Raw genomic sequence first — 26,604 nt, forward strand, 5'->3', positions numbered from 1 at the left:
TTTCATTGTCTGACTTACTACACATTTTACTTGCTTATTTGTTTACTGTGGTCTCCTTCCTGAGAGGGCAGGGATCCGTGTGCTCACTGTTCAAAAGCAGAGCTTGGCACATAGTAGGTGCAAGGTGAGGCAAGAGTAGAAAGCTGGTGAAATATGGTTAAGAAACCATAGCAGAAGCCAAAATTTTGATGCTGTGGCGGAGTTATCTTAACTTCCTTGAGTTTGTGTCGTTAGTTGAGAGACTAACCGTGTGAAAATTAACAGAGCTGATTTATTTGACGGTAGCACAGTGCCTGCTGGTCTTAGAAGAAGCTTCATAAATGATGCCGCTGATTCTTGTGAGAAGGAAAAGATAAACCAAGGGAAATGATAGAGCATCTTTCCAAAGATCTTTTTCATTAAAACATTTGCATTTTACTGCAGTTTGTTTCTCAAAGCGAACTCTTCGTGGCCATCGTGGGTAAATCCACCTCTGAAAGTTTAGTGAGAGGGCAGATGAAACCCCTGCCATTTCATTCACTTCTGGAGCCCTAAGGTGTCACACAAGGTCCTCCTGGTGGAACTGTACGGCTGTCAGTAGGCGTTTGGTAGAGGGGGTCGGGCGTGCACGCCTCAGGGGCCACTAATCTCATCACTGTTTGACAAATACACATTTTAAACTTTATAATGATTTCAAGTCTCATAGAAAAGGATGGATTATATTCAATAAAGGATGTATATACTAAGGAAGGACATGTTAAAAATACGTGAGAAAGATGCTTAATGTTAAAATTTAAAGGAATGGACTTCATGGGTTAACCACCAGTTTTCTGAAATTGTATTCACTGAGTATTTACTTCATAAAAGTTTTTATTTGTATAGCACTGAGCTCTCTAACAAATTCCAAGTTATCAAATACATTCCCTGTGCCAGTTATGAATAAAAACTAGTTCAGGCGACCAGGCCCTAGCTTAAATATAGTTCCTTTGTTAAAGGTGATCCAGGTGAGTGTGGTTAAAGAGCTCAAGAAAAAAAAAACCCAAAACGATCCATATTAATGAAATGGGGTGAAATGTCAAAGCACTGTTCTTTAGGGTAGTGGGCAGGCTATCTGCCCAGTGGCAGGTATATTCTCGGGCGAATAATGTCCCTGAATTATACTTTCTTTGGTTTATTAGCAGTTAGAACATGAAGTTACAATGTGAGCAGAGTCTTGTGGGTCTAGGAAGAAAACATAAATATAGGTAAATTCGTGAAGAAATAGAATTATGCTTAATGATGTGTATGTATACATGCCGAAAACAAGGGTATTGCGGTGCAACTGCTACCCTCATGACTTTCATATATTATGAATGACATCAAATGACTCCTAAGAGAGAACGTTGCAGAAAGGACCATCTTCATAGGTTGTTATTTAGAGACAGGTATGTCATTTGCATTTCCAAGAAATGATTTTGTCGTCTTGTTACTATACTCTGAATAAATCGAAGAAAAATTTTAAAGGAATAAGTGTAGGTCTTGCCAAACAGCTTTTATTAAAACACTTGCATTTTACTTCAAAGTTTTCATTCTTTTCCTCAAAGAGAACTCTCCATGGAAATGTTAGTAAATCCACCTTTCTACTTCAGGAACTTGAAAAACAAAATAACTATACGTTATTGTGTTTTTCTAATTGTGTTTGTATTCAACACAGTATTGATATAAGTAAAAGAAGAACATTTACATTGCATAGTAAGTTACTCAGCACTGCTTTGTGTTTCTGTTAGCAAAGCTAATTTATTTCTTCTTAGGGATGATTCAGTTCCAAAGCAAAAATTTGATGTCATTCTAATGAGTCTGCTTTCAATTGTAGAGTACAATGAAGCCTCAGTACAGAATAGTAAGACATCTATTTTATTGTAGATAATAAATCTGCAAAGTAAGTTCTCAGCATATATTGAAGTTGATCTGGCATGGAGTTGCTTTATGAATAGCCCTTTGAGCAAACTCTACAGTTCTGTATGTAGTTTTAAATCACTGTAACTTTGTAGGCAGGTACATATCACAATTGTCTGTTTTTCTTTTTAGGGCTCATGTAATCAAAGAAGTTTCTTTGTTGTGTGTATCTTTTCAGAACACAACAGGAATTGAAAATGAATCAGGTGAGTTTAAAAATAAGAATTTATACAAATACATTACGTAGATGTTAGACCAGTTCTTGATTTTTAAAAGATAGTAACACACACCTTCATTCCTCCCAGATTTTACTTTCTGTTTCTTAATACCATTCATTAGTTCATCATTTTCATAGTGTGTGTTTGTTCGTGGAGTGTGCATTGTTTTGGCATGAGTTGGCTTTTCTGTGGAACCCTGAGTAGAGGACTCATTCTTAGGGACCTTAGTTCAGACTTTCTTTTTTTACCTTCCCTGCCACACTCTAGTGTTACTCTTTTGTTTTGAAGCTTATTACGCTTTCATTTTTAGTACTTTTTATTTTGTAATAACGCATTGGTTGCACAGGGAAAATTGGAAGTTATTTTTAGAGACCAAAACTGAATGGGAAACGTTAAGCTTTCTGTCCTTGAAAAACCCGTTTAGAGGGCTTCCCTGGTGGCACAGTGGTTGAGAGTCCGCCTGCCGATGCAGGGGACCCGGGTTCGTGCCCCGGTCCGGGAAGATCCCACATGCTGCAGAGCGGCTGGGCCCGTGAGCCATGGCCGCTGAGCCTGCGCGTCCGGAGCCTGTGCTCCGCAACGGGAGAGGCCACAACAGTGAGAGGCCCGTGTACCGCAAAAAAACCCCCCAAAACAAAGCAAAACAAAAACCCGTTTAGAATAAAAAGAAGAGGGCAGATATTGAAATGTATTTCTCCTTACAGGAGGGTGTGGGGTTACCTGGAGATTAAACAATTCTGTATTTCTGTAGCCTCAAGGGTGTTCTGATAAGTAGAACCAGTTATACAGATTTTATATGTTCTAAAGTAGGATTCTTATTTTCTGGTCTTAATATCATTTCACTTGCAGTTATAGAAATGTATGGATATCAGAAACATTCTCTTTTGAAATCTTTATAAAACTCTTTTTTTAAAAATATGAAGGACAGAACTTAAAAGTGTGTAGTCTGTAATTTTTGGTGTTTAGCTTAAAACTATCAGGCTTGAAAACATTTTGTACTCTCAATCAACTGAAACTTCGGACACCTTTTTTTACCATTTACAGGTGCGTCTAACTGGAGCTCACGACTCCCATTTCATTAAGTGACCAAGTTTAATAAATTCAGTTCTGTGTTGGGGTTGAGAGGTGTGAAGTTTTTGGAATGGCTTCTTTTGATTTCTTTTCATTACTTTCTTTATCAAAAATTCGTTGATTTTAATGCAGAGGACTATACATCATAAAAAATGAATCTGGCAAACACATGGGGCACATGGTTGCTATTATTTTAAAGCTTGCAGATTTACTGACATGCTTTTGAAGGCAAATTATTTTTGAAATGGTGAGATGGGGGAGGGAAAAGAGAACAGAATGGATTTTTCATAGTCACTGTCCTTCAAGGTTATGTGCGGATATATGTCGTAGAGTTCATTTATTTTCCTTTTTTAAGATTGAGTCTTAATGCTGACCTGGTCTCCCCATGGAACTTGCTTTCCTCCTGCCTCGGAGCTGTTGCTAGAAGAGTCTCGATTCTGGAATGGAATGATGGTGAATGCTTCCAAAGTGGAATCTAAATACTGACATCACTTAGGTTACATCACTCTTCAACAGCCACTTACTTCAGGTGGCTAACTGTGCTAAGCTAATAACATTTCATTTCGAATGTATTTAGACCTGTTTGACGCCTCACACTTTGGCTTTAATATTCCATTTGTATCAAAAGGACTTGTGTTTGAAGAAAGTCCGCATGCCATTCAAAAGAGTCGTGGTAATAACCGTTTCTTTTTTGGCTCTCTTACAATTTGGTTTTGCTCTTGACGAGTTTTAATATCAGATCTACAGAGGACTGCCTTTGATACTAAATGCCAAATATCAGTGGGGAAGTGTCCTCTTATGTTTCTAGTGGCTAGCACATTTTCTGATTTGGGTGTCATTTAAATGGTCTAGTAGCAGTGAAACTTTTATTTGGATTATAAAAATTGTCCGCTTTTTATGAGTAAAATTTTCAGCATCATTAGTTATATTTTTAGTATTTGAGGAGTATTAGTCCCATGATATTGAGACCTGATTACTATAGCATGACATACAATCTATGAGTGTTTTTCAGTAATTGTCCCAGTGATTTTTAAAAATTAAGAATTGTTTCAGGACACTTCATGTTTTCCCCTCTTGTATTTATTCTTATTTTCAGCCAGTGAAATTGAGCAGTAAGTGCTTGAAAAGCTTCAAAACAACTACACAAAAATTCAGATATTAAAAAAGTTTTAACTTGAACCAGATTGATTTTTAATTAAAATCTTGATGGTGAGTTTAGGGTTAGATTTTTCTTTCTAGGGACTGATCAGCATTGCTTTGGTGAATTGTAGCTGTCAGATCTGTCTCTTATGATTGGTGTAGTTTCTAAGACAATAGCACAGAATCTTTCATTCATACATGCCTGACAGTTGAGTTTTAGGGACCAGAGGATCCCAGGAGTGAGCATACCATATTGTTTACAAGTGAGTCCTTTAGAAGAAACAGCAGAGTCCAAAGCCTCCTGGCATTTTAAACACTGACTGTTGAAGCAGCAGTTTGAACTGCTGTCTTATCAATATGTTTCAAGTCGTTCCTGGTATGGCTAGCAGGGCTCTCCCTCCACTCTCAGCGCTGGGCTCCACAGAGCTCCAGACCCACATGCTTTTTGTCCTTCATTCTCTTTCTGTCTGTTCTTAGCACTTACCCCCTTCTTACTATCTCTTCTCTTAGAACCCAGCCTTTGCAGCCACTGTATCTCTTCCCCTCACTCTCCATTTTCTTTTCTTTCCACTTTCAAATCACAGATATCCTTTACTTGCTTTATTGTCATTCCACACCCGTTCCCATTAACTTGCAGTTGTTCCAGTATTCTTATCTTTTCCTAGATTTATCTAGGAGAATCCAGAACTTTATAAATGGCTGTCTCATGAACAGAGAGTTTAGAATGCTTTACTGTATAGAGCATCCAAGGTGAGCAAAGTTCCATAATGCACATAGGCTCACAGTCCCTTAAAGTAGGTGTTCTAGGGTTTAATGCCACTTGCTGCCTAGTGAGTGCTTAACCGACGTGCCAGGCACTGCGATGCGTATTACAGATACATTCTTTCAATTCAGTCTTTTGCAAACCACTCTATGAAGAGTAGGTATCATAACTATTTTATGGATGAAGACATTAAGGCCAGAGGCCTGTGATCACTCAAACAGTAAGTGATAGAGCTCTGATTCACTCAGACTCAATCTGAATCTGATTCTGATTCAGGCCAGTCAGATTCCAAAGCCCAGGGGTTCTTGGTCACCATGCTATACTGCTGTACCGGTCAGGATAGATAAGCTGTGTTGTGCTGCACTTACAGACGGGCAGCTCCAAAATCTCAGGGTCTTACACAGCGACCATTTATTTCTTGTTCTTGCTGCACATCCAGTGTGGATCTGCTATTTTAGTTGCTTAAGAACCAAGGATGATGGAGGCTTTGTCTCAGTACTTGTTGCTTCTACTTCTGCTTAATTGGCTAGAGTTACTCCCATGGTTGCATTGAACTTACAACTCAAGTGGGGAAAGCAGTGCAAACCCATCAGGTGCTTGGGAGGAGAAGAGAACTATAATACTTAGGTACAGCCCCAGTGATTTTTTTTTTCCTGCTTTATTGAGATATAATTGACATATAACATTGTGTAAGTTTAAGCTCTCATGGTTTAATACTGCTGTCTTGATTACTAACTTTTAAAGAATCTTTATATAACTCAAATTGTTACTAATATATGAAACTTTCTATCAGTACAGTAGTTTTATGATTGCAGCATGTCTGTATACTGATCCGTCATCTATGGCAAGGGTCCCCAGCCCCTGGGCGGCAGACCGGAATTGGGCCGCATGGCAGGAGGTGAGTGGTGGGCGAGTGAGCGAAGCTTCATCTGCGGCTCCCCATCACTCCCCACTGCTCCCCACCGCTCCCTACCGCTCCCCACCTCTCCCCATCACTCCCCACCGCTCTGCATCGCTCCCCACCTCTCCCCATCGCTCCCCACTGCTCCCCACCACTCCACATCGCTCCTCACTGCTCCCCATCACTCCCCACCGCTCCCCACCACTCCCCACCACTCCCCGTCACTCCCCACCGCTCCCCACCACTCCCCACCACTCCGCATTGCTCCCCACCACTCCCCACCACTCCGCACTGCTCCCCGTCACTCCCCACCACTCCCCACTGCTCCGCACCGCTCCCCACCCCTCCGCCCCACTCCCCACCCGCTCCCCAGCTCCGCCCACTCCCCACCATTCCCCGTCACTCCCCATAGCTCCCCACCGCTCCCCATAGCTCCCCCCGCTCCCCATTGCTCCCCATCGCTCACATTCCCGCCTGAACCACTCTCCCCACCGCCCCCGTGGAAAAAATTGTCTTCCACGAAACTGGTCCCTGGTGCCAAAAAGGTTGGGGACCACTGGTCTGTGGTATCGCCAGTAATCAGTAGCAAAGCAATTTGGTGTTCCAAACTTGTTTTAAAGTTTTACTTATTAAAATAACAGAAGCAGCTTTTAACTGCTGATGCTGCAGATCCAACCCTGAGAATTGTGATAAGCCATCAGAATAATGGAAAGATCCATATTCCATTACTTTAGCTGTTCTGAATGTTCTCTCATCCCTCATTCATCCTGCATAGACTGCATCCCAGTGTGTTGTGGATTCTGCCTGCAGAGAACTAGGTAGGCAAGGGCTCAGCTTTGTAACACATAGTTTTAGAGGGAGACAGTAAAGAAGCAGGATGACAAGCAAGATAATTTCAGATAGTGAAAAGTGCTGTGAAGACAGTGAAATAAGGTAATGTGATAAAGAATGATGGGTGGAGAGGTTCTCTGGATTACATGGTCAGGGAAGGCTGTTCTGAAGAAGTGATTAATAACAGAACAGAGACTCAGGACATAACTAAGAACCAGATATATGAAGATCTGGGGAAAGAAATTCTAGGCAGAGTGAACAAACAGTGAGTGCAAAGGCTCTGAGGTGAGAATGAGCTTGCTGGTTCAGGGAACGGAGTGCAGGCCAGGGGCTGGAGCGTGACGAGCATCAGGGACTCTGGACAGGATGAAGTTGGTATGAGGGATGAGGGCCAGATTTATAGGGCCTTTAGGGCCATGAGAAGAAGTTTATCTTTTCTTTTTTTTTTTTTTTTTTGGGGTACGCGGGCCTCTCACCGTTGTGTCTTCTCCCGTTGCGGAGCACAGGCTCCGGACTTGCAGGCCCAGCGGCCATGGCTCACGGGCCCAGCCGCTCCGCGGCATGTGGGATCCTCCCGGACCGGGGCACGAACCCGTGTCCCCTGCATCGGCAGGCGGACTCCCAACCACTGCGCCACCAGGGAAGCCCAAGAAGTTTATCTTTTATTCTTCTAAATGCAATGGGAAGCCACTGGACAGAGGCATCATCTGATTTCCACTTTTTAGAATATCGTTCTTCCTGGGCTGCAGAGACTGGATTGTTAGGGGCAAGAATGTAGTACTATGTTTGTTCACTATTAACACCATATTCGAGGACAGTTTCTTTAGTTGGAAGCTTAATAGAGCTGCCAGCTTTTTGAAAGAGGGTACTTTTGAAAGTGTTTTCAGAACTATTTGACTGCTGTTCCTTTGCAGAGATGCTGTATAAGATTTTCTTGTTCTGTGTCCCCATCTGCTTGTTGTTAATTGCAGTCATACTCGTTCCTTAACCAAATACAATTTAATGCTATTTTAGGAAACTGAAGCTTGTTTGATTTTTTTCCTCCATTGTTTGCCCCCAGAATAGTAACTAAGAGTATTGTTTGCCAGTCTAAACAAAGAAGAGTTGTTCATGGAATTTGAGTGTTTTAATACTCTCTGATTCTTGGATGTCTTTTGCTGGTGACAACAATTGCTATGGTGATTAGTATTAGTCTGTTGTAGCAGGAATATGTATCTTAGTGTGAATATACAATGTTGTGTTCTTAATATTAAGGGATGTTGAGTCTGATCTCTCCTGTCACCCACTGCTGTTGCTCTCCAGTGTTGGTTTTGATCAAATCGATATTTAAGAAACGAGGTGCTTTAATTAAATAGGTTAAAACTGATGTAGTAATTTATGATCAGTCTTTGGATGAAGTGTATAAAAGGAGTTACTGATATAAATTTAAATGAAATACCAGTAAAGCTTGCTTATTCTCATATTTTAAAAAATAAAGATATTAGGGGCTTCCCTGGTGGCGCAGTCGTTAAGAATCCGCCTGCCAATGCAGGGGACACGGGTTCAAGCCCTGGTCCAGGAAGATCCCACATGCCGTGGAGCATCTAAGCCCGTGTGCCACAACTACTGAGCCCACGTGCCATAACTACTGAAGCCCGCGCGCCTAGAGCCTGTGCTCCACAACAAGAGAAGCCACTGTAATGAGAAGTCCGCGCACCGCAATGAAGAGTAGCCCCTGCTCGCCACAGCTAGAGGAAGCCCGCGTGCAGCAACAAAGACCCAACGCAGCCAAAAATAAATGAAATAAAATAATAAAAAAAAAAGAGGAACTCTATTTAGCATCTTTAAAAAAAAATGAAAATAAGGACATTAGTATGTGTTGCCTGTGTAAGATGGTACATGCAGCCTTATGTAATAGCAGCCAGTGCCAGTGTTCTGATACATATTAAACACAGTGACTGTTTATTTGAGAGTGTGAAGAGAGGGATGTAGGGAGGAAGTGGAGCAGGCTGGTTCCGGAACACACGTGCCTGGAGCAGAGCGGATGGGGTCAGAGAGGTGTTGGGTCAGACCTGTGGTCATTGTGAGGACCAGAGTGGACTTTGCTCAGGGAGATGGGACACCTTTGGAGGCCTTTGAGCAAAGGAATGCTTGACTTGGGTTAAAGAAAAATCTTTTTGAAAAAAATTTTTTTCTATGGCATTGGTATTTTTGTTCTTTATTTTCTCAGAGCATTAAAGTCTCATTTTAGCACGATTTAAAGAGGAGGGTATAGGATTCATTTACTTATTTTACTTTAAAAATCAACTTTGAGGTATAATTTATGTGTAATAAAATACAGTCATTCGAAGTGTTGAGTTTTGACAAATGTCTACACTCATGTAACTGCCATCACTGTCAAGATATAGGACATTTCCATCACCCTCAAAAGTTCCTTCTTGCTGTTCTGCAGTTAGTCCTCCCCCGAGCCCCTACCCCAGGCAACCACTGATCTGCTCTTTGTCCCTATGGTTTGGTTTTTCCCATTCTAGAATTTCAGGTAAATGGAATCATATAGTATGTGCTCCTTTGTGTTTATCTCCTTTTGGTCAGCGTATGTTTTTGAGAGTCATCCATTTGTTGTGCATATTAGTGGTTTATTCCTTTTACAGGAAATATTTTATGGGAGACCATCTGACCATCTAGATAAACCTGTTCATAATCATATTTCTAAAGATTTGGTGAAACTGGGATGGCTACTATCTTCCGTTTTAGGTATCTCCCCTGCTTTTTTTCTAATCCTAAAAATATATACGGTGTAAAAAATCAAAAGCACTTTTGCTGTTGTAGCATATTATTAATATAGAATTATATTTTTTGTAGGTAACTATAAATACAAATTTGACACTAAAGACATTTAAAAAAAAGCCTTCCAATTAAGGTGATTCCAATCTGTTGTTATTACTTAAACCTCAACTAGTGAGTGTACAGTTTAGGAAACTAATGCATTGAATAATGATGGCCCTTAAATCTCATTCTGAATCATGTATTTTACTAGGTAAACTAGCAGTTTTTATAAAATCCAGGACATTGTCTTTCCGAATGAAAATACTAGATTATTTCTGAAATTTGAAAAAAGAAATTAGCAACTTGAATAGCATTTCCTTACATTACTGTGGAAGGAACTGTGGCAGAAGTCTTACATTTTTTGTTGTTTTGATATTAATGCTTTGGTAGAGAAGGTTCGAGGGTTGTTTAGCTCTTCCTCACCTTTGGTGTCTTGTGACTCACATTCCCCTCCAGCTGTGTAAACTTGGGCAAGTCACTTGCCTTCTTGGTATTTGTTTCTCACCTGTTAAATAGGGTTAATAGCAGTGCCCATTCCATGCGATTGTGGGCAAGAGTAAATGAGTAATAAATGTAAAGCACTAAGACTAGTGCCCGGCATATAGGGAACACTGTAAGTATTGTTATTATCATCTTCAGCCAGTAACCAAGTCTCGATTCTGCCCGGTAAAATACCTTCTAATCACTGTTACTGCTTGAGTACAGACCGAGACATTCCTTGTTTACTAAACCTCCGAGTTCATCATCTCACCAGCAGTCTGTCTCTCCTCATGGAATCGTTCTCCACGTGCCTTGAAGTACTATATGTATAGAGCATAAAGCTGACTGTACAGGAAGCCAGAAAAGTGCACAATCCTGCATTGTTTGGAATGTCTTCGTGGAGGAACTGGGATGTGAACTTGACCTGGAGGGATGTAGAGGATATTGACTGGTCAGAGGAATCGAGGGTCAGAAGCACCAGAGATCTGGGTCATTGTAGGTTGCGAGAGCCCCAGAGGAGTAAGAGGGCCTAGGCTGGTGAGGGCAGGAAGAGCCAGAGGGTTGTGCCTGTAGGGGCCAGGAAGGAACTTTGAAGGGTAAAATGGGGAGTTTTCTTCCAATAGAATTTTTTTTTTTTTTTTTTTTTTTTAAATCTGTGGGTATAGCAAACAAACTATCTGACTTGAAAGGCTGTAGGTCCACAGTTTGCTGCTCTGGATGAAGGTGGTTTGAGAAGTTGCAACTCAGTCTCGCCAGTAACAGACTCACTGGGAGGCAACAGAAAGCTCCTTTTCCTGCTCAGCCCCCACTCCATTCCCACCCTGCATCAGAACCTTCTGGACAAGGGGCACGGGTATGTCAGGGTGAGAAAGCTCTCAGGTACCTCATTTTCTTTGCTTCCCTTGAACTGTGAAAGTTTCTAAAACCAGTAGAGGAACTACAGGACTTTATTTAGAATGTTTTTAGAAGAGTTTTGAACCAGATACTTTATAGGTTGACTAATAGAGAAGGCAGAGCGTTTGGAGAAGTTGAATATGGAATAGACTAGAAGCCAGAAGACCTCGTCACGTCTTGTCACTCCCCTGCCCCAAACCCTGCAGCGCCCCGCCGCTCTCCCAAGGCCGTCTGGTCTCTGTACCTTGGTCGTGAAGGTTCTGCAGGATCTGGTGGCAGCCGCCTCTGCTTTCTCCCTGGCTCACTCTGACCTGGCCACAGTGGCCTCTTTTTGTTCCTGAACTTGCCAGGCCCTTTGGTCTCCTCAGGATGTTTCTCTGGAGCGCCCAGGCCTTCACACACGGCTCATTCTCATCTTTCAAGTCCAAGTCTCTCTCTGTGTCATTCTCTGGGATGCTCTTGCCCCACCCCCAGCTACCCTAACTAAAGCAGAGTCCCCTCCTTAGCTCTATCACACCCTTTCTTTCAGTGGTCCCCAAGGGAACACACCGCCGGTCTCCCACGTTAGGCTGTGGGCCGCAGGTGGGCAGGACCCCCTGTCCTCCCTGTTGCTTTCCTAGGTTCCTAGGGTAGCGCTGTGGTGGCCCGTGGGACAGAGACTGGGCATTTGTTGGATGGGTGGGGATTGCTGGGCTATTTCAGCTTTAAAGGATGGCGGCGGTGGGCCCTGGAGGGCAGGGATCAGATACAGCAGATTTTGAAGCCTCGCCAGCAGCGTTTGACTGTTGACCTCTCTCCCTTCCTTGAACCTTTTCCTGGCCTTTCTGGTACCTCACTGCCTCTGGGCTGTCTTCTTCTAGGCCTCTTCTGCTGCTTTCACTCTGAGATAGTGGTGTCCTGAGGGCTCGTCCTCACTCTTCTCTTGCTCTCCAATCTCATCCACTCCCCTGGACTCCGTTACCAGTCGAGCCGTATCCACTTACAGCCGTCTGTGCGCCTGGACCTCTTGACATTGATTGCCAGACACTTGTTTATTTGACTGTTCACTGCAACCACTGCTCTGAGCTACGCATCCTGTGCTGGGCTCCGGGGGCAGGGCGAGTGAAACAGACCTGCCCTGTGTGTCTGGGACCTCGGCTTTGCCTCTTGTGGAGAGGCCATCAAACAGGCCAAGTCATCAGTGCGTCAGGGTGCAGCGTGCAGTGAGAGGCGAGAGCGTGGCAAGCTGGCCTGATGGGGACCCTTGCCCGGTAGGACAGTGGAGACAGGCTTCCTCTGGGTCGGGCAGGGGCCCAGAGCACCGACACACACTGGCTCCCTTAGGAGTCCTCAGGCCTTGATGGGGTTGCAGTCCCACCATCTGGGGCTTAAAGCAAAGGGTAGGAACTCTGTTCTCCTTGTCCATCCTTGCAGGACCCCTGCCGGGCATCGACGATAAGTTGTTGCCTTTAATATTTTGAAGCCACTTAACTCAGTTTGTTCTAGTCTGTTTTACTTGTTCTCCTTTGGTGATTAGCAATGAAACCTTAAAAAACCCGAACAAACCCTTGTGCCTATAGGAGAGCACCCCCTCCAGTTGCGCTCAGGAAGCTTGGCATGGGGAGAGGCGGGGGGGGGGCACAAATATGTGGGTCCAGCCCCTTCCCTCGCTCCTCGCATCACCACACTCTCCTGTTCTCTGCCTCTCAGTCCTGAGATGGGAGGTACCAGAAGGTCAGGCTGGACTGAGGACTCTTCCTCAGTCCAGCCATTCTCAAGCTTTTTGTTTACGTGGATTATGTATTTGGATATTTACCATGAAATTGAAACAAATTTTAAAACTTTGGGGGTGGAATAATTATAGATACACAGGAAATTGCAAAAGTAGTAGAGTCCTGTACGGTCCTCTGCACTCACCTTCCCGGATGGTAACGTCTAGTCCGATATCAGGACCACGGAATCCACCTGGTACAGTGATGTTAGTCAGACTGCAGCCCTTCTTCATGACTCAGAAAAGTTAAAGCACAAGATTAAACAATCACACATTCCATTAGCCAGTGGCATGATGACATCAGCACATGTCAGAGCCTCCAGAAAACTCCCCTGTACACATCTGAGAGTGAAAAAGGCAGATAACGTCTTATTATTATTATAAAAATGGCTCTGACCTTGTGGACCCTCGAAAGGGACTTCCCAGGCACCACCGGATTACAGTGTGCGACCCCACTGGTTTAGTAGTTAAAATGTGGACTCCTGTCTGTTAAATACCTGTCTGGAATTTACCTGGGCTCCACAATTTTATGTGATTTGGGAAAGTTACTTGACAGGGCTACTCCAAGACTTGGTATTTGGGATTCCTGCTCCTGAAGCATGACTGTCTGGGTTTGAATCCTACCTCTGCCACTTACTAGCTGTGAGTATAGGCAGGTTTCAGCTTCATCTGTAAAACGGGGTTATAAAAGAACCCACAACCAGCATGATAGTGTAAAGATTAAATGAGGTGCTGTAGAAAGAGCTTGGAATAGTGTCTGATTAGTATCCTGAATACTCCGTCAGCGTTAGCTCTGATTATGGTGAGGATTCGGTGAGGTGATGTGCAGAAAGTGCTTGTTAGCACAGAGCTTGGCCCAGAGGAAGGTGTGAGAGTCATGTTCCCTGAGCTCCCCATTATCCAGCATGGGAAGGTCATCCTCGGCCAGAGGAAGAGTATTGCAGGAAAGCGTAGAAGGACCTTTAAGAGGCTCCACAGCAAGGTCAAAACTGGAGATTCCAAATACCTGTAAGGTTTCTTGTATTAGGAAGCAGAATAAGAGTTCCTCTGCCGGTGAGCCTCTTGAGAAGGGGGCCTGGGTCAGCTGTATTAACCGTAGTATCTTCACCACCAGCACATGCCAGCCCGGAGCAGGCACTTGGGAAGTGTTTGTTAGTGATTGAATAATGGACAACTTGTGGCCATTAGTTGGGGGAGAGAGGGGATATTGACTTTCTTTAACTTTGAGGTAGGAAGTTGGAGACATGGAATTAAGGAGGTCAATTAACAGTTAATAACTAACTTACTAACTTAAACTTACTATGTTAAATTTAATACGTTAAATTTAATACATACCAATCCAGATCAGTTCACTGATACTTGTTTCATTAAGTAGGGAATTAAAGAGTTCTTACGTTTTCTATTACATAACAGGAAAGTAGAGAAGTCCTCGTAGCTTCCCCCGTGCTTATCTCAGTGGTCAGTGTCAGAAACCCTTGAAATGGGAATGTGCCTTTATTCTGGGACAGCAGGGGTGGGGTGCTGGGAGGTCGTTGGCCCCTCTGGAAAGAGGAGCAGCCAGGGTTCCTTCCTGGAGTGTGCAGCCTGGCCTCCGGCTGCTTACCTTCTACCCCTCTCATTCTGTGTGGTTCACGGTTCTCCAGTGGCATCACTCCCCGCCCCCCCCCCCCCCGCCACAGCGCTGGCCGCTCTTCTCTTCCCCGCTCTGCTGTGGACATATTGGTCTCGTTGCCTGTCTGTTCTCTGAACACACCACACTTATTCCTAGCTCAGCAAGGTCCTTTCCTGACCTGTTTATCCTGCATATTGTCACAAGATTCCCTTCCTACTTCTAGAGAGGTCTTCCTTAAGCCCTCTGTCTAAAATAGCACCCTGCCCCTTCTCCCATCACTGTATCCCCTTCTTGTGCTTGATTTCTCTTCATCAGTAAGTACCAAGCACTGTCTGTCTTCTTCACTAGAGTAATAACATTGTTAAGGCATATGTGATGCTTAAAACGTTGCCTGGCCCACAGAAGGGACTGAGAAATCTTTTAACTAGACGTTACAGTTTCTTTTAGACAAAATCAACCTAAGAAGTATTCCCAGGATTGTGATTCTTTAGTGTAAGCACCAAGATGGCTCTGTTTAGAGTATGGTATTACATATAATACTGTCTGTCTATCTATCTAATACTATATATATATGTATGGTATTAGATGTATATATATATATATATATATATATATATATATGTAAAAGTGATTATGTGTGTGTGTGTATGTATATGAAAGAGATCCCAGTTTATGAGTGTGTTGGGAAGAGAAATTTTCTTTTAAATATTCTTTTGTTCCAAAGGTTTACTTGTAAACTGGTTGCTTGGAATTGAGAGCATATCACATTTTCTAAAAGAGGATCCTTACATTGACCCAGAAATACCTACCTCAAATTCAAGAAATTCAGGCACTCATAGAGAACATGCTTTCAGATAGACGACTCTATTTAATTTTTTCCTAGCTTTCTTTTTTCTAAAAAAGGTTTAAGTTAACTTGCAAGAATCATTTATTCATTCAAGTACTTAAGTGACAACAAACATTTCAAGTCTGTTGCTGAGCACTGGGAATGCAACGTGGAGTAAGGTGGACACAATCTGTCTTCCCTGCAGTCTGATGGAGGTGCATTAAACACATAATTATACAAGTAATTATTTAAAATTGTGGTAAGAGCTATGAAGGAAAAATAGGGAAGGGGGGGAGAGGGTGGTTCTGTTTAGGCAAGCTGTCCTACCGTCTTCTACTTCCGATTCCCTGAAGATGTTCCATGCAGTTTGCAGCCACAGCCACTGCAGTGGAGATTGCAACAGCCGGAGAGGTGAGAGGAAGGCCCTGGAGCTGGCCAGTGTCTGGACTGAGGTCCTCCGGTTTCAGTTGAGTCCCTTTGGAGTGTCAAGGGTACGGAAATAAACAGGAAAAAAAGCTTTCCTCTACTAACTAAAGGAGCCCAAATTAAAAATAATGGTTTTGCTAAAAGCAAGTAAATACGTGTATGGGAACTTTCCTTATTATTTCTTTTTCCTGTGGCACCTCTGCTGAGGTCCTTTATATTCACAGGTGTCTCAGAAATTTTAATATCCATGATCTTCAGCTTATCCTCAAGTTACAAATTTCCTGTGGGAATGACCAGTCCTGCCTTAGGTGCCATCTCCTGTTGACATTTCTGGGGGTCTGGAGGTTTTAGGGCAGAGGTTCTCAGATTATATTCCAGCAGAATCCTTTCTTTTTTGAAATCTTTGCTTTATTGAGGTATAAGTGACAAATAAAATTGTAAGATGTCTAAAGTGTGTGTACATCGTGGTGGTTTGATACACCTACACGTTGTGAAAGAATTCCTACCATCTAGTTAATTCACATACCCATCACCTTGCATATTTATCTTTTTCTTTTTTTTTTTTTGTTGAGAACATTTAAGTTCTACTGTCTTAGCAAGTTTCAGTTCTGTAATACATGCTGTCAACCATAGTTACCACGTTTTTTATTAGGGCCTCATACCCGATCCAGCAGAATTTTAACGTACGCAAATACCACTGTAGTTACGGGCTCGGGCTCTGGGGAGAGACGGACGGAGTCTCAAACCCTGTCCTTGAGCAGCCTGGACCACTTCCCTAAGCCTCAGTTTCCTCCTCTGTGTGTGTGGTGAGGGAGAGGGGAGCTGGGAGGGGACGTTGACAGTGCCTGCCTCTTGGGCTGTTTGGGGTAAGCTTGCACACAAGAGGGTGGGCACAGTGCCTCGCACTGAGGCCTGAGGAAGTTCCCGGTACACATTAGGTCGTTAATATTGCTGTAATGCTGCCTGGAAGTATCAGTTTGAGTGGGCTGACGTACTGTCTCTCCAGGGCTTCTGGGGAGGCTAAGTGGTGTCACATCCTTTAAAATCTTCGCCTGGGTCCCATCTGAGAAAGGGGAAGAAAATTCCCACTGACTGTGCTAACCGGCCATGTGCTAATAGGACTCATCACTGCGGCTAGTACTTGTTAATACTGTTAATTTATCCAAGTTAAAGCTAATTATTATGCAGCCTAGGATAGCGACTACCGATTTAACACCTTCTCCCTCTTTGGAAAAATTTATTCACGTTTCCGAAATTCCAGCTTATACGTGAGAATTTTTAGAATGAGGGCACTGTATTTGGAAGTGAGGAATTTGTGTGCTAAATTTATTCACACTTTAGCTAATGAAAAATACCGTAAGACCGTTTTCTGGGCCAGTTTTGATACTCCCATGTCTGGGAAGGCATTGAACTTGTGCTTGGTGATACCGTCAGGACCAAGGCATAAATCAAGCAGGATGGAAGTATTTGTGCTTCTGGAGTGTATGCACCGTCACCTTTGCCCTGTCCAGGGAATGAACCCTGGTGCCTCGATGCCCACTTTTGCACATTTCAACTCAGAATAGCACAGTAGACCTTCGTAATGACATGCTTGTTGCGGCGGGATTTATTTCTCTCGAAGCAGCCTATTGATATGTTTTTTTAAAAACTGAAATGCTAGGAGTACAGAAATTTGGATGATATTCTTTTCTTGGCACAAAACATTCTTAAAAACTACAAGATCTTCATTGTTCTGGGAAAATTAATCTTTTTAGCTTGGAGTTTGCTTTTTCCCTATGTTGGTTTCTTTGAAAGTCCTTGAGAAATGTTTCCCTCTGCAGTGAAACGAAAAACATTCAGACGACAAAACCCATCCTTCTTGGCGGGGTCGCGATCTGCACATCAGTTCTTCAGGATATATGTGGTGCCAGTTAATGGCCACTTGATTTTCCTTTAATTTGAAAGTTATTTTTAGACTAACAGTCGTGTTCTATGAGTTGGCTCAAATCTCCCCTTTCCGTTACCTTACATACATATATCTAATAGTAATCTTATTTCTTAAGAATTTTGGCATATACTTAGTAATTTCTAAATTCTCTCTTTCTTAGAGACTTTGTGATATTGTGGGGACTTTGCTGTTTAGTTACTTGGTATTCAGTCGTATAGTATACCGTTTCCTGGAAAGGTCTCACTTCCATGGAGGGCCCAGAATAAATTGTGGTGTTCTTGCTGGGAATCCTCAAGCCCGTCAAGGGGTTGTTGCTGGAGGGATGAAAGCATGGATGGGATGGGGGTCCGATTGGCTGGCATGGCCTTTACAGCATGTGCCAGCAGTGTTCATTTAAGTAGGGAGTGCTGGTTTTTATTTTTTTAATGTCCTTCAGTGCTGATGGTAGCCTATGACTTAAAAGTAAGCTTGAGCTGTATTTTGCTGCCAGATTCTGTGGGAGTTTAAAACATTATGGTGCCAGAGATGTACATGTTTTTAAAATGGCCACAGGTGGCTGGGACAAAATAGATTAACACAGACATGCTTGAAGGTTACAGTGGTTTCCTTTGGAGACTCACAGACAACCATCAAAGCCACTTCTCAAACGCTTGACATCATCATCTTGGTCTGGCTTGCCAGCTTCGGGTTTCAGTTACATTTTTGCTTATTTGCTTATTGGGCCAGAAAAAAATCAAAAAGGAGCTGGGTTTTCTTCCTTTTGCTATTATCCTTTTGCTTCTTCACTTGCAGAACGCTGAGCCAGTGGCAGCCGCCGAGACCCTGGCCGAGGTACCTGAACATGTGCTTCGAGGCCTTCCAGAGGAAGTGAGGCTTTTCCCATCTGCTGTTGACAAGACTCGGGTTGGTGAGCACTGGGGTCAGAGAAGGAGAGGGAAGGGAGGGCAGGCTGTGGCGAGGCTTCCTCTGGGGCTTCTCAGGTAGGGAGCTCACTCTAAAAGCAACACATCTGTACTCTGACTCAGAAGATTATGTTTTCCAGTTAAGAATCCAGGGTGGACATAGATTATAAAATTAAACCAGAAGCACACCTTCACCCATCCACCATCCTTGGTGACTCAGCCCGAGCAGCCCCCTTCCTCCGTGTCTCCCCGGGGCTCTTCTTCCCATAGGATGTATTGCTCCCTCCTCTGATTTCACTGTGATTTGAGTGTGACTATGCTATTATATTTATTTCCTTATTTTGTATTTGTTTTCACATCTGTCCCTTTCACTGACTGTGAGTGCCTTCATTTCTTATTTAGCTTATGTCTCCAGTACCTGACGCTCAGTAGATGTTTTAGTGAAGGATGACATGAGTGTATTCCAGTGCTTCTGGCTGGAATTTCTTGTTGAATACAGCCAAGCTTTTTTGTATTTAGTCTTGTTTTTGTGTCCTAATCTTTAGACAGAAGGCTAAGGAAATAAGTTATAAAAATTAGTCACAGTACAGTCTTGGAATATATCATGTTCCTGTCCTGTTTTCTGTTTTTAAAAATGTACTTCTGATATTCCAGTTTATGTGTATATGTGTGTGAATAAATTTTTAATAAATGCTTTTCCTAATTCTCATTGAAAAGTATTCAGTGAGTAATTTGAGCATTTATATTGTATTATTCATGAAAGTAGTTGATTTTTATATCTCCACTAATTACTTATTAGCTGGGATAACAAATGGGATTCATAGCAGACTTATAGGCAGTGGAATTAGTTCATCGTAGCTGGGCAGGACTGGCTGAGACCACAGCCTCCGTCTGTAGGTGAGGTACCTGAGGCCAGAAGGTGACGGAACCTGTTCACAGTAAGAGTCACCCTGGCGCTGGTTCCCTTGACTCCAGGGCATCTCCTGCCATTTTCCCCACTGCTTCTGCATCTTGTTTGTTTGCCTTATGGTCAGTGTGGAGAAAATATAAGTACCCCTGAGAATACCACAAAGCAGCATAAATCTGAGTTGCTTGAAACTCTGAAAAGTGAGTTGTTCAAGTTTTCAGGAAACAGAGAGAGGAGAGCGTTTTCCACTTTGAGCAAACAAACTTCAAAAATATTTATTCGAAACTATGTTTCTAACCCTTTATAAAAGCAACTTATGTTCATTGGGGACAACTTGAAATCTGTAGAAAAGCAGAAAGAAGAACTTAACATTTATTTATAGTTTTGCTACATTCCAATATTTTTTTCTCTTTTAATTGTTGTGATTTTGCTCTTCTCCAAGTGTTTGTGATTATGCTGTCTGGGTAGTTTTACATGTAAAAATTAAAAACAAGCAAATATAAAATAATCTCTCCTACTTATAAAACAGTATAGGTTCTTTGCAGGCTATTAGGAAGATACGGAAGAACATAAAGAAGAAAAATAAATATCCCCATTGAATACTTGATTTAATTTGATCTTGCGTGATCTTGATTAATTTAACATTGTCTTGCTTTTAGGCTGTCTAGCCTTTTAAGTATTTTGTGAAACCGAATTGCTTTTAATGCTTTAGTCTTTAAAATAACCACAATACATTATGAAAATATTGGTTTTATTTTCTAGGTGTCTGGGCCACTAAGCCAATTTTAAAAGGCAAAAAGTTTGGGCCATTTGTTGGTGATAAGAAAAAAAGATCTCAGGTTAAGAATAATGTATACATGTGGGAGGTAAGAAATAATTCTGGTCCTTTGTTTATCAGAGTTCTGTACATTTTTTAAGATATCATTCTATTCTCTTAGGATTTGACATTCGGAAATTAAAATGATCATCTTAATATGTTCTTTAAAATCAAGAATATTTTTGTTAGAGAGAAAATGTGTTTCCTTAGATACAGACTGATTTTACGTTTGTATTTTGAAAGTGCTTGGCTGTCATCAACAATAAATGTCAGATCGACTCTTTATTTGCCTTGTTCAGGACTTTGCAGCCAGGACTTTGGTCTGCCACTTTGCAGGCTTGCAGATAGATACCATAAAAGACACTGCAAGGTGGCCGCAAATACAACGTTGTTAGGGTCTTCTGCATATTTTATAGAAACTAATCTCTGTGTTGCTGGAACATTCAGAGTTGGGCATATTTAGCACACGGTATATTTATATAGTGCTTTGGACTTTGAGAAAGGCTTTCATTCTGTTCATTTCACGTTCTCACAACAGTCCTAGAAGAGGGGGAGTGTTCGCACACTCTGTACTCAGGGAAGCCATCCAGAGCAGAGGGAGCAACTCCTCCTTGTGGGGCCCACGTGTTGAGAGTGTTGTCAGTGCAGAACCAGAACCCACGTCTCCTGCCTGGCAGTGAGGCAGTTAAAAATGTTTCATTGGCTTGCCTGGGTTCACATCCCGCCTTTGTAACTTTGGGTAGGGCACTTAACCTCTGGGCCCTAAAACCCTCAATTTAAAAGTGGGGAGAATAAAAATAATCATTAAGAAAGCTGTGAAGATAAAATATCTTGTTATTGTTTCCTGGAGAGTTGCATGTGAATTCAGCATTTCTGTTGAATTTAATTCAGATCAGGTGCCCACGGGAAGCTCCTCACGTTCTTGTAGAACTCAATGGTGTGACTCCTTTTTAAAGCAAGTGAAATTTTTTGATGGTAGGGAAAAGCATTTCTTTCAGATTGTCTTAGATTGAATCACATCTGTTTCATATGTAAACATATAAAAGTCTAAAAATAAAGTACGCCTAGGAAATGTCTGGACACTTTCCACCAAGAAGTTCGGTGGCATTTGTCCGTTGGAGGTGTGTTGCTATTTTTCTCAGTGCTATGAACAGTGTTTCTTGCCTTGAAAATTCTGACGGTTTCTCTAAGTAATTTTGAGAGTGTCTTTGAATCCCTTATAATAAATCTAGTGACAGTTAATCTAGGGGGACTTAGGAAATAACCATTTACCAAGGGAGTGATTACTTTGTGTTATTTCACAACTTTTGAGTGAAAAGAGTGCTGTATTTGTAGAAAAACTGCCCAACCAAAAAAAAAAAAAAATTACTCGAAGATAATGCCTGAACGCTTAAAATCGTCTTGACCACAAAATTATGTTCCAAAATAAACAGCATTTTTAATTTTAGAAGTTTCCCAAGTGAAACCAACGAATACGCTCTACCAGGTTAGCGTTAATCCTAGTTAGGATATGTCAGGGAACCAGGAAATGCTTACTCTAGTTCTGTGTGTATCTAAGGTTGAACAAATGTCATTAATAGTAAACCTAAGTTTATGGTACCTGTTTTACTCGACATAACAATTTGATATTGTTGGGCATATTGTATAAATTATTAACAGTGCCTTTTGTAAATTAAGCTTCATTTGTATAGAAATTCATACAGAGTATGAATTCATAGTAGCTTGGTGAAAATTATAATTTGGAGCCATGATGTATTAGAGATTCGATTTTTCCTATAAACTTGTGAGCATCCCACTGTTAATTTAAGATGCTTCTACTTATGTACTGCCACAGTTTGGGAATCCTTATGACATTGCCAATTCTTGTTAGTCAGGTTTAAACATTTAGTTCTTGTCAAGGCTGGCTTTTCCTCCTTGCAATTAAAAAAAAAAAATCTGGCTGTCATTCAGATAGTTTCAACTCTGAGGTATATAGTCCGTGCAGAAACCTTTAAGCCTTTTGCTGTGTTAAAATAAAAGTAGATATATGTGACATACACATGTGGAGGTATGTATTTGGCAAAGTATAGGAAGTGTAAATTATAATGTACATATTTCTTATAAAGAAGAAAATAAAAATCCAGGTAAAATTTAGTGTTTCCCCATTAACTTATTCCAACCTTGGTCTTATCTTCAGAGTTGCAACAGAACGCCCCCAATTAATGTAACAGAAACGGCTTATCATTAAAATCTCATCTTGGCATTTGTTCTTCCCATTAAAAGCCCCTTAAGGCCAGTTTATCTTTTAGTAGCCTGGTCTTTTGTCTCAGCTAAAACTCCATTTTAAAGCTCATCTGAGAGAAAGTGTTAAATTGCTTTTCTTGAGCCCTTTATTATCTAACGCGGTCTCAAGTCCTCTAAGTTTTCACTGAAAGCATTCTATTAAATCAGAAATAACGAGAGAAACAGTAGAGTATCCTCAGGGTGAATGCACAAAACAGTCAGGTTCTGGAAAGAGGAGAGCACTCTTTGGTCAGTTCCTGGTGGGGAATTGCTGACAGGCTAAAGGCTGGACTTCATGTAATACTTCTCTCAACTACCCCCCTCACCCCGAAAAAAACCAAGAAAACAAAAACGCGCACACACACAGTGAGCAACGTGCAGTATTCTAAAGCCACTTCTGGTAAAAAAGCCTTTCACATTCACTTCCATGGGGCTAAAATTGCTTCTGATGAACAGAACTTTTGAATTGTTTGCATGTTTTAAAAAGTCCTTTTTTTAAAAAAATAGTCTTTATTTTTTAGAGAGTTTAAGGTTCATAGGAAAATTGAGCAGAAAGTACAAAGAATTTTGAAATCTCCCCCATGAGCCCTACACACACAACTTCCTCACTATCCACATTTCTACCAGAGTGGGACATTTGTTACAATTGACACACCATTATCACCCAGAGTCCATGGTTTATATTATGGTCCACTTTTGGTGTTGTACCTTCTAATAAGTCCTTTTTAAATTATAAAGGTAATACATGCTCAACTGTAAAATAATATAAACAATACAGAAAACTATAAACAAGAAAGGAAAAATCACCAGTGAACATCACGGTGTGCATTCTTTTAGTTCTGCTTCTCTGTCCTGTTTTTTTTTCCTCTCACACACACTGGTACGTATACAAACACCATATATAGACATTTCATACAGTTGAGATCAAACAGTATATGTATGCAATTTTGTAACGTGCTTTTTTCTCTTAATATGTTATGGATGTGTCCATGTCAAATGCTTATCTACATCATTATTTCTTAGATAGTACCTAGAATTCCATTGTATCCTTCCACTGTTTAACCAGTGGACATTTAAGTAGCTTTAATCTTTTCATGATATTAACAATTCTTCGGGAGGGAAGGATTGGGAGTTTGGGATTAGCAGATGCTAGTATAGGAGGGATAAACAACAAGGTCCTACTGTAAAGCACAGGGAACTATATTCAATATCCTGTGATAAACCACAAGAGAAAAGAATATGAAAAAGAATACATAGATATGTATAACAGAATCACTTTGCTGTACAGCAGAAAACACAGCATTGTAAATCAACTATACTTCAATAAAATTAAAAAAAAACAAACAGTTCTTCAAAGTATGAAACTCACTGTATATACATTTTTGTTCACTTGTCTGGTTATCTTCTTAAGGATAAATTCCTAGAAGTGTAATTGTTAAGTCAAAAGTTACGTACATTTTAATTTTTGGTAAATTTTCCTAACAGGCCTCCAAACGGATTGTACTAATTTACATAGCTGCCAAGAGTAAATATTCCTTCCTATTCTTTTTTTGTTTTTTGGCCGTGCCAGACGGCATGTGGGATTTTAGTTCCCCGACCAGGGATTGAACCTGTGCCCCCTTCAGTGGAAGCGTGGAGTCCTAACCACTGGACTCCTGGGGAAGTCCCTTCCTAGCCCTTTAAAACCAGTACTGTTAATGTTTTTAATAGTTTCTTCCCCCCATTCTTATAGATGAAAACTGGTAGTTCACTGCTTCCATTTGCATGTTACTCATTTAGGCAACAAATTTTGAGTCGGGTGGATGGAGGGAAGAAGTAGAATTGCATTTCAGCTAAAATTGATAGAGAAATTATTTCTCTATAATGAGAAGACTTTAATTTTTTCAGAAGTGAAAACAACCTTTTTATCATTCACACTGTTACGATCAGATATTAACAAGTACATTTCATAATCTTTGCTATCTCAACTCTTCTAATTTCAAATTATTTCTAATTTAAAAATGGAGGCAAGAAGATATGAGACTAGAGAAGTCAACCAGCTGATTCTACAGAACCTTTTTTCAGAAAGTACCACTCAGCTCTTACTGCTCCTTTCCAGCCTCTAAACCATGCCTAGTATGCTAGCAAAAGACCTAGATCACTAGGGAAATCCAACCTGCCACCTGTTTTTTTACAGTCCGAGAGCTAAGAATGGATTTTACGTTTTTAAGTAATTTTAAACAAAGATCAAATGTTTTGTGACATATGAAAATTTTATGAAACTTAAACTTCAGTTCATTAGTAAAGTTTTGTTGGAACTCAACATTCATTTGTTTACATGTTACCTGTGGCTGCTTTTGCCCTACAGTGGCCAAGTTGAGCAGTTGTGACAGAGACCATATGGCTTGTAAAACTGAAAATATTTTCTGGCCCTTTACAGAAAGTTTGCTGAGCCCTGGTCTCTGTGTGTGAAAAAGAGAAGCAGTGGGAGTGAGTGTGGTCAAATCTGGGGTCTTAGGTTTACTGTGAAGCTGTGTGGTTAATAGGAGTGCAAAGATTTGGAACTTGGTGCTTAGAAGTGGGCTAGCCACAGATTTCATTGTCATAGAAACTGCTATACCAATCATATTCTTTCAGGAACTTCAGGAGGCTGAGGACGTTGAAGTGCAGAGAATCAAGCGAGCTTTTTGAATGAGTTAACTTGTACTTAGATTGGCAGCTTGGTATGGTGCAAGAAAAAAGTTGTCTTTGAGAGTTTATTTACTTATTTAACCCCTCTTTGTGAATAAGCTCTTACCACATGCTGGGCACTTTCCTCAATTCTGGAGCACTGAGCTTGGCATATAACATTTGTGGTATTGTATAGACTACTGACAATAGCCCATGGGGATTTTTGTTTGTGGAATAAAAGAATACTAGAAACACCCTAAATCTTTCCACAGATGAGAAATCTGAGATGAGTGCAGGTGACCTGCTTAATGTCTGAAACTGTCGGTTCTGGAGTTAGGTCTAGAGCCCAGATTTCTCGGTTGCCTATTCAGTGCTCTTCCCACCAACAGAGCCTAGAGATTATTACTCTTTTTTGTGTTGTGGACCCTTTTGAAAATCTCCCCGGAAAATATACAAATGCACATATATACACAACATTTTTTATGTGATTTCTAGGGTTATATGGAATTTTTAAACATCGTCATCCAGAGTTAGAATTTCTAATTTAACAATGAGTTATTTCATTCATCCTATGGAGGTTGATTGGGGGCCTACTTTGAACCTGTCAACATTTATTGAGCATCTGTTGTTGTGCGGGTTTCCAGAAATATTTGTGTGGTCGTAGGTATGAAACTTACTCAAAGTAGTTTCAAATGAGATTCAAGGGTCAGGCAGTGTGGGGTTTTGGTAATGATGGCTCTGGGACTGGGCTTTGCAGGTTTGAGAGGCCCAGCTGTTTAGTTTTCAAATTTGTATTTTAGAATCACCTATAGGTTGGCTTATTGTAGTAAAATGTGCTACTACCTATTAGATTTTTTATTTCCCTTATTCTAGAATCTTCAGAATATTTCAGATACACTGATGCCTTTGAATAGCTCTTAAAAGAAGCCCTGGTTTTCTAAAGCAATCTGAAGAGTGAAGTGGTTGATACCAAAGATCCATTTTTGTCTATAGCTCTTGGAAAGTTACTTCTGTAGGGTGGTGTCTTATGGTCCTTAACAAGCCCTCTGGGTGTCTAATTCTGGAGCTCAAAAACAAATGGAATGTGAACAGACCAAGAAGGTGTAGTGTTTCCTAGGTAGCAGTGTTAATACAATTCTTTATAACTTAAAAAGACATAATTTTTATTAAATGTTTTCCTTGAAATGCTCTTATTCCAAAAGGTTATCCTTTTTTTTTTTTCCTTTATCCTTACTTTTAAATGATGATAACAAGCTCCTCATAGATTTGTTTGGCTACAAATGAGATCATATATATGAAAATACTTGACATGGATGACTCTGGCTAAGTAAATATTAGTTGAACCTGAACATCAAAGAGAAACTCTTGAATGATCATGTAGAGGGTAAAGACACTTTTTTTTAAAAAAAAAAGGTTGCATATTTAAAGGTTACTGATCTTTATTTTTTGCTTAGAATTTCATTCTCTTCTAATGTTAGAGTATGGGCTGTAATTTGAACCAAGAAATTA

General features: G+C 41.1%; 1 protein-coding gene across 1 annotated transcript in view; it reads left to right on the top strand.

Moving 5' to 3' along the window:
• The window catches only part of LOC116758811 (PR domain zinc finger protein 2-like), a 71,737-nt gene that overhangs the window by 12,037 nt on the left and 33,096 nt on the right, over nucleotides 1-26,604 (top strand). Inside the window, exons 2-4 of the mRNA XM_032642078.1 lie at nucleotides 2,047-2,120; nucleotides 18,351-18,465; nucleotides 20,130-20,233. Coding sequence (XP_032497969.1) covers nucleotides 2,112-2,120; nucleotides 18,351-18,465; nucleotides 20,130-20,233 — 228 coding nt within the window. The 5' untranslated portion in view covers nucleotides 2,047-2,111. The remainder of the gene's footprint in view (nucleotides 1-2,046; nucleotides 2,121-18,350; nucleotides 18,466-20,129; nucleotides 20,234-26,604) is intronic.

This window comes from Phocoena sinus, chromosome 1, assembly GCF_008692025.1.
Source record: "Phocoena sinus isolate mPhoSin1 chromosome 1, mPhoSin1.pri, whole genome shotgun sequence".
NCBI classification, from domain to species: domain Eukaryota; kingdom Metazoa; phylum Chordata; class Mammalia; order Artiodactyla; family Phocoenidae; genus Phocoena; species Phocoena sinus.